Source organism: Micropterus salmoides, unplaced genomic scaffold (assembly GCF_014851395.1).
Source record: "Micropterus salmoides isolate LMB-PRFRI ecotype aquatic unplaced genomic scaffold, ASM1485139v1 Ms_hic_scaffold_2202, whole genome shotgun sequence".
NCBI lineage: Eukaryota > Metazoa > Chordata > Actinopteri > Centrarchiformes > Centrarchidae > Micropterus > Micropterus salmoides.
Genome location: NW_024041377.1, coordinates 3,558 through 14,760, shown reverse-complemented (window position 1 = coordinate 14,760; position 11,203 = coordinate 3,558). Strand labels below are relative to the sequence as shown.

General features: G+C 43.0%; 1 protein-coding gene across 1 annotated transcript; it reads left to right on the top strand.

Moving 5' to 3' along the window:
- Nucleotides 1–2,001: 2,001 nt before the first annotated feature.
- LOC119917772 (collagen alpha-1(XXI) chain-like) lies at nucleotides 2,002–2,818 on the top strand (the record flags this gene model as incomplete). The annotated part of the gene is made up of 3 exons (XM_038738196.1): nucleotides 2,002–2,122; nucleotides 2,383–2,519; nucleotides 2,699–2,818. Coding segments are annotated over exons 1-3 (336 nt in total), but the record flags the coding sequence as incomplete, so codon positions are not given.
- Nucleotides 2,819–11,203: the final 8,385 nt, after the last annotated feature.

Below are 11,203 nucleotides of genomic sequence, written 5' to 3'. Positions count from 1 at the left end.
ATGGAGATTGGATGTGGTTTGGGCCTCTTTCTCCTAAAATCAATGACCATTTCTTTGGTCTTTGAGATATTGAGCCTTAGGTGGTTATTGTTGCACCAGTCCACATAGTCACTAACTGTGCCCCTACATTCACTTTCATATCCTCCCCTGATGCAGCCCACAGTATTGGTATGGTATTGTTAATGCATTTCTGCAAGCAGGAGTCTGTACTGAACACATTCACTTTTACCAGCTATTTATTTTAATTCTGGTCCTTCCACATTGCATTGTTAACTTTGTTTGGGGGTAAAAACAAGTTACATGTGGAAGTAAATTGGTGAGATGTGGTTCTATAATAGCAAGTTAAACAAGAGAGGAAGAGAAAAAAGAGGAGTACTGGGAGGATACTTTCCATAAGAAAGCTTGTGGTAGCTGCACTGATCCTCCCCTGTCTTTATTGCTTCTGCCAGCACACTGCAGCCCTCTCAGCCATGTTTAGATTTCTGTTTTCCCATCCCAGCAGAGTGCTCACGTTGTTATTTTCTCCAGCCCAGCCTTGTGGTCAGTGGAACCATGTTTGAGCAGCAAAATGAACACAGGGAGAGCTCCACAGAAAACACACTACTAGACCATATGTTGCATGGCACAACATGGAAGCTCACAAAAGCATTTTACCGGGGAGAGGAGGAGGAAGGAAGCACAGTGGTGAGGAAACGACAGGTGTGGTGAATACACCAGTGCAGATGTCATTTGGTACCACGTTGGTTTTGATTATTTCGATAGGCTTTGTTATTAATGATACTCCTCCACATGTGGTGCACCTGCTGCTGTGAAAACAGAATACCAAAGACAAAAATCCAAAAGACAATTTCTGAGTCTTTTTGGCGACTTTTTAAAACATCCTTCTGGTGGAGAAAGTCAGCAGAGCAAACACATACAGAGAGAGAGAGACAGGAGGAGGCGGGGCTAGCAGGTGTATCTGCAGTGACAGTAGGTGTGGAAAAAAGATAAGTGAAGGGAAAAGCAAGGTGAGCAGACTGAAGTAGTGAGGAAACTCTAAAAAAGGTGGAGTGTGAAGAGCAGAATAAAAATGGTGAAATAAGATATAACCAACTAGAAACAGAAAATATACCCCTCCATCCCACCACCACAGTTACACTGTCATTCTGTGCATGATCATATCATATGATCATATGTGCCATCGTAGCATTACAACAGTCTATTCATTGACTGTTGGAAAGAAACACACTGTATTAGCTCTGTATGCGTTATAATGTGTACAGCATGTCATTGTTTGGACATGATGTGAGCTATTACACTTGCATGCTGTAATTCAGTAGTCAAAACTTAAAGAGCAACAGTTTGGGCTGAAATCAGTTCTCACCTTGTTACACCTGTGTAGAAGTGTTTCCTGCACACTGACGTCACTGCTTCAGATGCAGCGCACCCGAACAGAGCAGATTTTAGAGCAAGAGATTCGAAACGTCAAAGATAATAATCATTTTCAGCTTGGTGTTAAATTTCTCTTTAAAGATCTCCATGATCAAATACTTCAACGAACTAAAGAGCCCGTAAAGACTAAATGTCCCTTTCCTGTATGCATTCCATAAGTGAGAGAGGTGTTTGGATTTACTGCTGGAGCAGACATGCAGAGCTGCAAACAGAGACTGAAAACATCAGAGGCCAAAGCAGCCATGATGGGCTGACAGATGTGTGGGTATTTAGTTCAGCTTTAGTATGTATCTGCACTGAAACAGATAGCAGACGTAGACCTTTCTCCTTTCTCTCTCTCTCGTTGTCTCACACATTTTAGACTCACTAAGTCACTAAGTCAAACAACACATAACATTGTTTATTGTCAGTTATTGTAAACAGGGTTGAGCCTGTCTGGACTATGAATGTACTAAAGACGTGGTGCTAGATGAAAGGCTGGGAGGTTACCAAACACATTAGGAATCAACATCTGGCATCATGAATATCCACAACTGTTATCTTTGCTGTTTTTAACACTAATACAGTAGCCAGGTTGGGCTGGACCGAGGTAGACCGCTCTCCTACGGAGCCATGTTGCTGTGGTCAGTATGGAGTGCAGTACTGCTCCTGACCCCCCTGGAGGCAGTAGAGGTGGACGATGTCCGAGCAGGTAGGGATGACTGTTATACAGAGCCCAACAAGTGCACCACGTGAAAACACAAGCAAATAGCAACACTTCCATACCTGAAGGACGCTCTGTTTGTCTGATTTGGGATGATATATTTCACGGTTAAAATGATGACAGCGTCAGATACTGACCTCGAGTCTGAAACGTAATGGGAAGTGCAGAATTTCAGTTTATCAGTCTGTATGTTTAAGATATTTCTCTTTGATCACTGTGTGTGTGTGTGTGTGTGTGTGTGTGTGTAGGCTGCAGCACAGCTGTGAATGACCTGGTCTACATTGTTGATGGCTCATGGAGTGTTGGCTTCTCTGACTTCGACACGGCCAAGCAGTGGCTTGTCAACATCAGCAGCAAATTTGACATCAGTTCCCACTACACACAGGTACCACAGGAGTCTGTATGTTTGAACCTATGGAGTCTGTTCATGGCCAGTCTCAGTACTATCACCTGATTGTTTCCTCCTGTCAAATCAAGAACTTGGTGTATCTGTGTCCGTACCCAGCTTGCCACAGAATATGAGTAAACCTGCACAGCACCTACTTTGCTTTGTGTCTGCTGTAGGTGGCTGTGATCCAGTACAGCGACACTCCTCGTCTGGAGATTCCTCTGGGGAAACACCAGGCAGGATCAGAGCTCATCCAGGCCATATGGAGCATCGCCTACTTGGGAGGAAACACACAGGCAGGACTGAATCTTTTCTCTTTATAACTCTATCAGTCCGACTTCTATATCTAGGGCACCTATCTGAACATATCCTATGAGTTTTGTGATGATTGGCCCTACGGTTGCTGATTTGTGGTCATTTATGTCCAGAGCCACGCCCCTTTCAAAGAAAAGTAATTGACATATCGATATGCTTTATACAACTTTTAATAGGCTTGATCCAATGATGATTCACTGAAAATTTGTTGGCAATCGGTGCTACGGTCTAGGAGGAGATGTCAAAAATGTGATTTTCAAAAAATTCAAAATGGCGGAAAAAAACTCTAGGCGGACCTTAATAGTCCTTGAGGCTTTTTTGTAGAGCACATTGAGCTGCACCTGTGTGTGAAATTTAAAGTCAATCACACTTACGGTGTAAGAGGCGTGGCCTTTCAAAGTTTGCATTTTTAAGCCTTAATTATAGCGCCACCATGCGGCCGATTGGGTTCATATTTCTATGGAAGCTGATGCACACCATTTCCAGTTATTTCCCCAAGTTTCATGTTTCTAGCTCATTCCAGCTCACGGGAATTTGAGCCGGCGCGGCAGACAACAAATAATAATAATAAATATAGCCGCAAGCGGCGATTCGCAGGTTCATACCTTTTTCCGCAATATCGCGGAATATATATCAAAATTATTTCACACATACGGTTCAACATTTTTATAAAACACATACTGCAAGTTTTGTAATAACTGGACAACCATTTTCTGATCTATAGCTTGATTTGTATCATTCCACATCCAGTTACGATGCATTCATAGCGCCCCCTAGTGGTGGATTTGAATGAGACTTTCAGGGTATGCGTGAGGTGCTGATTTAGACATATCCTGCAAGTTTTGTGTTGATTGGACAAACAATATGCATTTTGTAGCCTGTTTTGTGTTTTATCCCCTGCAGTTAGTTTGCATTTATAGCGCACTCGGGTGTTCAATTTGAATGAAACTTTCAGGGCATGTTTCATTTACTTATGTGGACATATCCTGAGAGATTTATGATGATTTCAGAATGAATATTGGATTTATAGTGTAATTGTGTAATGCTAAGCACCTGTCTTGTGCTTGTAGCGCCCCTAGTGACGTATGTACATCAAACTGTCCAGGTATATCTGGGGCACCTATCTGAACATATCCTGTGAGTTTTGTGATGATTGGCCCTACGGTTGCTGATTTGTGGTCATTCATGTCCAGAGGCACGCCCCTTTCAAAGTTCATTGGTCCATATCTTGAAAAGTAATTGAGATGTCGACATGCTTTATACAACTTTTAATAGGCTTGATCCAATGATGTTTCACTGAAAATTTGGTGGCAATCGGAGCTACGGTCTAGGAGGAGATGTCAAAAATGTGATTTTCAAAAAATTCAAAATGGCGGAAAAAAACTCTAGGCGGACCTTAACAGTCCTTGAAGCTTTTTTGTAGAGCACATTGAGCTGCACTTGTGTGAGAAATTTCAAGTCAATCGGACTTACGGTGTGTGCTGATCCCTGTTTTACTGACACTACTGACCCCCGGTGGACGTTGACGGTGGTTTTAATTTTTTTTTTGGTAATAATTTCCTTCCACCATTTTGTTTTCAGTTGAGCAACGAGCTATATACCATGTGCACGCAAGACAGTTATTTCCTTTCGATCGAGCCTTGGAAAAGATATGTCCGTGAGTAAAAATGTGACTAGAAAAGATTGTAGATGTTAATAGACATATGAAAAAGTAGTTTATGTTTATTGTATTAAGTTTATGGAAGTTCGCCACATGTAACCATTTACATGGTCATCTTTAGTTCATACTCATGGATATGTGCTATATGTACTGTCTGCTGTATACTGATTCATGCTTCGTATTGTATTTTGTTTAGTTTTACAGAAACGACCATCAGTAAAGCCTCAGTCTGTCTTACATACGGTTTTCTGGAGTTTTTGTTTGCTATCTGTCTAGCTCAGGACAGCAGTCGTGAGGACAGAATACGGTGTAAGGGGCGTGGCCTTTCAAAGTTTGTATTTTTAAGCGTTAATTATAGCGCCACCATGTGGCCGATTGGGTTCATATCTCTATGGAAGCTGGTGCACACCATTTCCAGTTATTCCCCCAAGTTTCATGTTTCTAGCTCATTCCAGCTCACGGAATTTGAGCCGGCGCAGCAGAAAACAAATCATAAATATAGCCGCAATGGCGATTCGCGGGTTCATACCTTTTTCGCCATCAAAAAAATTTCACACGTGGTTCAATATTGTTACGTTTTGTAACGATAGGACAAGCATTTTCTGAGCTATAGCTTGATTTTTATGATTTCATGTCCAGTTACGATGCATTTATAGCGCCCCCTAGTGGTCGATTTGAATGAGACTTTCAGGGTATGTGTGAAGTGCTTGTAGACATATCCTGGAAGTTCTGTGTTCCGAGCCGCTTCGCGGTACTGGGCACCGCGATACCTTGCATTCACGGGTTCCCAGCCCACTTCGGGCTTGAACCCCTATTGTAATCGTTCTCATTTTTATTAGGGGTCCGAGCCCGAGTGAGCTGGGAACCCGCGAATGCAAGGCATCGCGTCTCCCAGCGTAGCTGGGAACCCTATTGTAATCGCTCGGATTTTTATTAGGGCCCGAGCACGACCGTGTGAGGTCCCTATTGAATTTGCTATTATTTGTTTATTTTTAATTTTTTTAGGGCCTGAGCACGACCGTGCGAGGTCCCTATTGAATTTGCTCGGATTATTAGGGCCCGAGCACGACCGTGTGAGGTCCCTATTGAATTTGCTCTAATTATTTTTTTTTTTTCTGCAAAGTAGGCTCAACTGACATGGCCTAAACATACTCGAAAATTCACCAAAATTTGCAAACATGTCAGAACCGGTGAAAAATTTCGTATTCTACAAGTTTCGCACATGGGCGTTGCAAAATGACTCGCTAGCGCCACCTAGAAAATTGGAAAAAATTAGCCCCTCGTTCACGTTCAACCTACATGTACGAAATTTTCTGGGGACATGTATCATATCAAGACGCACAAAAAGCCTCAAGAACCCATAGCCTAAAGTCAACAGGAAGTCGGCCATTTTGAATTTTACGGCCATTTTTGGATGATTTACACACTTCGTACTTTAACGAACTCCTCCTAGGGATTTAGTCGGATCGACGTCAAATTTCTGCTGTGCCTTCTAAAGGCATTGACGATGAAAAGTTGTGCTATTTGCGCATTTTCGTCAATGGGCGTGTCCGGGCGTCGATGATTCGTTATGAAACAGGAAGTTGTTGTAACTTCAGTGTACATGCTCACATCTGGACCAAACTGTACATGTAGGATGAGAGTCCCGCCCTGAACACATGTACATGCCGACATTCACCCACAGTCATAGCGCCACCTGCTGGCAACAGAAAGTGACCTTTAACAAAGCAGCCCCCGCCGCACGTTTCACCTACGTGCACGAATTTTCTGTGGTACGTGTATCTTGTCCACACGCACAAAAAAGTCTCTTGGAGCCATAGTCTAATCCCAACAGGAAGTCGGCGATTTTGAATTTTACGTCAAAGTTTGGATGATTTACACACTTCGTACTTTAACGAACTCCTCCTAGGGATTTAGTCCGACCGACCTCAAATTTCTGCTTTGCCTTCTAAAGGCATTGAAGATGAAAAGTTGTGCTATTTGCAAGTTTCCGTCAATGGGCGTGTCCGTGGCGTGGCGTCAAAGATCAAGTCTTCGCCATGACACGGAAGTTGTCGTAACTTCAGTGTATATGCTCACATCTGGACCAAACTGTACATGTAGGATGAGAGTCCCGCCCTGAACACATGTACATGCCGACATTCACCCACAGTCATAGCACCACCTGCTGGCAACAGGAAGTGACCTTTAACAAAGCAGCCCCCGCCGCACGTTTCACCTACGTGCACAAATTTTCTGTGGTACGTGTATCTTGTCCAGATGCACAAAAAAGCCTCTTGGAGCAATGCCCTAAAACCAACAGGAAGTCGGCCATTTTGAATTTTACGTCAAATTTGGATGATTTACACACTTCGTACTTTAACGAACTCCTCCTAGGGATTTAGTCCGACCGACTTCAAATTTCTGCTGTGCCTTCTAAAGGCATTGAAGATGAAAAGTTGTGCTATTTGCGAGTTTTCGTCAATGGGCGTGTCCGTGGCGTGGCGTCAAAGATCAAGTCTTCGCCATGACACAGGAAGTTGTCGTAATTTCAGTGTATATGCTCACATCTGGACCAAACTGTACATGTAGGATGAGAGTCCCGCCTTGAACACATGTACATGCTGACATTTACCCACAGTCATAGCGCCACCTGCTGGCAACAGGAAGTGACTTTTAACGAAGCAGCCCCCGCCGCACGTTTCACCTACGTGCACGAATTTTCTGTGGTACGTGTATCTTGTCCAGACGCACAAAAAGCCTCTTGGAGCGATGCCCTAAAATCAACAGGAAGTCGGCCATTTTGAATTTTACGTCAAATTTTGGATGATTTACACACTTCGTACTTTAACGAACTCCTCCTAGGGATTTAGTCCGACCGACTTCAAATTCGTGCTGTGCCTTCTAAAGGCATTGAAGATGAAAAGTTGTGCTATTTGCGAGTTTTCGTCAATGGGCGTGTCCATGGCGTGGCGTTAAAGATCAAGTCTTTGCCATGACACAGGAAGTTTGTAACTTCAGTGTATATGCTCACATCTGCACCAAACTGTACATGTAGGATGAGAGTCCCGCCCTGAACACATGTACATGCTCACATTCACCCACAGTCATAGCGCCACCTGCTGGCAACAGGAAGTGACTTTTAACGAAGCAGCCCCCGCCGCACGTTTCACCTATGTGCACGAATTTTCTGTGGTACGTGTATCTTGTCCAGACGCACAAAAAAGTCTCTTGGAGCGATGCCCTAAAATCAACAGGAAGTCGGCCATTTTGAATTTTACGTCACATTTTGGATGATTTACACACTTCGTACTTTAACGAACTCCTCCTAGGGATTTAGTCCGACCGACTTCAAATTTGTGCTGTGCCTTCTAAAGGCATTGAAGATGAAAAGTTGTGCTATTTGCGAGTTTTCGTCAATGGGTGTGTCCGTGGCGTCAGAGATCAAGTCTTCGCCATGACACAGGAAGTTGTTGTAACTTACGTGTACATGCTCACATCTGAACCAAACTTTACGTGCTTGATAACTCAAGGGGTCATCTTCTCTGCTATTGGTGGACCAGTCAGACAGGAGAGCTCCTACTCTGCCTGCAGACATCAACGATCTGCCCCTCACACAGTCAGATGGCTTCCTTCAGTGCACTGAGGTGTTTAACAACTCTGAAGACAATACTACCAGCAATGTCTTCCTTCTCTTTTCATGTAGACGCTCCGACAGACAGTGCTTTCAGTTTGCTGCATGCATGGACACAGAACTGCGGTATGAGAGAAGCACACGGTCAGCTGGCTGCAGCTAAATCTGGAGTGCACTCGTATTCAATTCTGTATGGTAAATTCAGTTTTAACGGAGCAGAGCGAGCTGACAGGCAGAGTTAGAGACTTTTTCTGTCCGTTTCTCTCTTTACAAAGACGCATGTTGCAGTCAGAGTCTTCTCTGAGATGCGAGCACGACATACAACACAATTTCAAATTACACATCGGATATACAGTATGAAATAAGATTGATTGGATTATACTCACAGGAAGTATAAAACCTGTTACATGCGTCTATTAAAAGTAAAGTAACACAAAAATGTCCGGGAAATTACTTTACTTAGATTTCAGGACTGCAGTTGTACATTTGAAATACCTTCCTACCTTTCTGATAGGAAGCCTTCTTGAGGTGGTATAAAACATTTCTTCTTATATTCTGATTTGAGTTGTGGACAACTATGACCACATGAATTAAAAAAATTAAACATTTCACTGCCCAAGTCAGCTATAACACAAGTCTTGTTCATCAGACTACATGCTGTGGACAGATTTTGTCCCAGAATTTATTATGCATTTCTTCTTCTTCGTTGCATGATTTAGAATAATAAGGTGAGAAATGGGTCTATTCTGAGTTCATCCTGCACTGCAGCAGCTAATAAAGTCCATTTAATCCCAAAAACGCTTTTCTTTTAGGCAGGCTGGAGCAGAAAACAACTCACCTTTCCAAGTTGTACAGTAATGTCACATGTGTATGAGGTGGATCAAACAAGCTAATCTTAAATGTCAAAGTAGAGAGGAGCCTAGTAGGCCTATTTATTTTCATTCATTACACAATATGATAAGCTATGCAGACAGTTGTAAAGAAAGAACATCTTTTTCTTCTGTTCTCTACTTGTTATAGTTACACAGTATTAGGGGTGTGGGCTGTATTAAAAGTATCCACTGTTCTCCCATGCTCTAAATATGAAATGTGTGCTGTTCTCACATTCTTCCTCTGTATGTACACATAAACAACAAGGCAGGGAAATATAAAAGGAATTTATTATTGTTCAGTGTACATGCTCATATCTGAAACAAACTTTACGTGCTTGATAACTCTCCCACCCCGCAGACATCTACACGCCAATACCGATTTATATTCATAGCGGCAAGTGCTATGAAGCTCCACATAGGGGACACAGGAAGTGACATATAACACCTTCATGCGGCGTCATAACCGCGTAACAAATTCACAGCCGCACCGGCAGAGCTCCAGAATATGCAACTCGGCCGGTTCACACGCGGACGCGCTTACAAGTGCGAGGGCCCACCCAACGCTGCTTGCAGCTTTAATTATTTTTATTCTTCCGCCATTAATTCCACTACTGCAGCCTAGACGGTAACTGCTAGGGACGCCAAACTCATGGGGTAGGTACAAGCCCCTGCAAGTAACTCAGGCGTAAAAATCTGCACACTTCCACCTCTAGGGGGTGCTATAAGCAAGGCCAACACGTTTGGGCTTGGAACTCCCGCCTACAAAGGCGGATATTAAAAACCTTATATCCACGCGTTCGGGGCATTAAGCTGAATCTCGTGGTATAGGCCACGCCCATTTCCGCCTAAACCTTTTTTTCGCTACATCACCAAAACTGAAAAACCTATTTTAATTAACTCCTCCGAAGCTGCAAGTCTGATCAACACCAAACGTGGCACACTAATCTCTGGACCAAGCTGATGAAAATTGTAGAGGAAATTTTGATCCGACAAAAAAGGTCGCAATTATACGTTAACAAATGTTTGTGAAAAACGCTACTAACAGGAAATTATGTAATATCTTCACTTTGGAATGGCCGATCTACACCAAATTTGGAGCATTAATGTGGGACGCCCCTCTGAGGGCCTTGGCTTTGGTGCAACTTGGCTTTGGTGCAACTCGCCCCTAGGTGGCGCTATTTAATTCCAAAACATTGTTCCTCTATAACCACAACTCACACTGACATGTGTAGTAGACCTAAATTTATTATTTATGCATTTTAATAAATTTATTAGAATTGATACCCAATTATGAATTAAAATTCATAAAATCAGAATTTCCTCGTTAAGGGCACCACCGGAGTTGTTATAATCCTAGAGTCTCCGGACCTCTAGGTAGTTTTGAATAATTATACAATTATTACTAGTGATCAGTTAGTTAATAATCGCTCAATTATCTTAAATCAGTCAGTCAGTCTCATATCTAAAGGGTCAATTCTCTTGGCAGGAACTATAATAGGCAACACACACAGCTCTTGATTATATTACAGTGAATTTATTCTCTAACTAAGGTGATAAAAAGACGGTTGGATACAGGGAACATAAACATTTGCTGAACAATGAGCCTGGAGGTTCGATTGTGGGAAATTTGACTCATACGGCATAGAAGAGCTACTGAAAGTAAACTAATGCTATGATTTTAGGAGTTAAAATGGACATCTGATCACAGAACGTGTGTTAAGTCTTACTGCTTGTCGACAGTCTGCTTTTGGCCTGTTGCACGGGTCCCACTAGCTGCCCGATCCTGGCTTTTTGCTAGGGATTCTCCAGGGTTCTCCGTGTCTGATTGAAAACGACTCCTCCGTCTGGCAATTCGGCTGTTTGCAGGTTTCCTTCGTTGTAGCTGGCGAGACCACGTGGCTTGGTCTGACCTCGGTGAAGTTGGCTCGACGAAAAAGGCTTAAAATGGAACTTGGTCGTTCCTGAATTAGTCCAGTGTAACTTAACGGACTGATAACTTTAACAAACAAAAGAAATAAAGAAAATAAAACAAACTGAAGGGCAGATCGATGTCTCGGCACTTCACGTGTGTAGCTTCAAGCGAACAAAGGCCTGTTTGTTTCGCTGGTCGACTGAGGGCGTTGCCTGGCGCGGCACGCCGGCGCGTGGTTCCCCAGGGGGCGTCTCAGGTTTCCCAAGGGACTGCCTTTCTAAACTTAATGTCTAAAGAAAAGAAATCTAT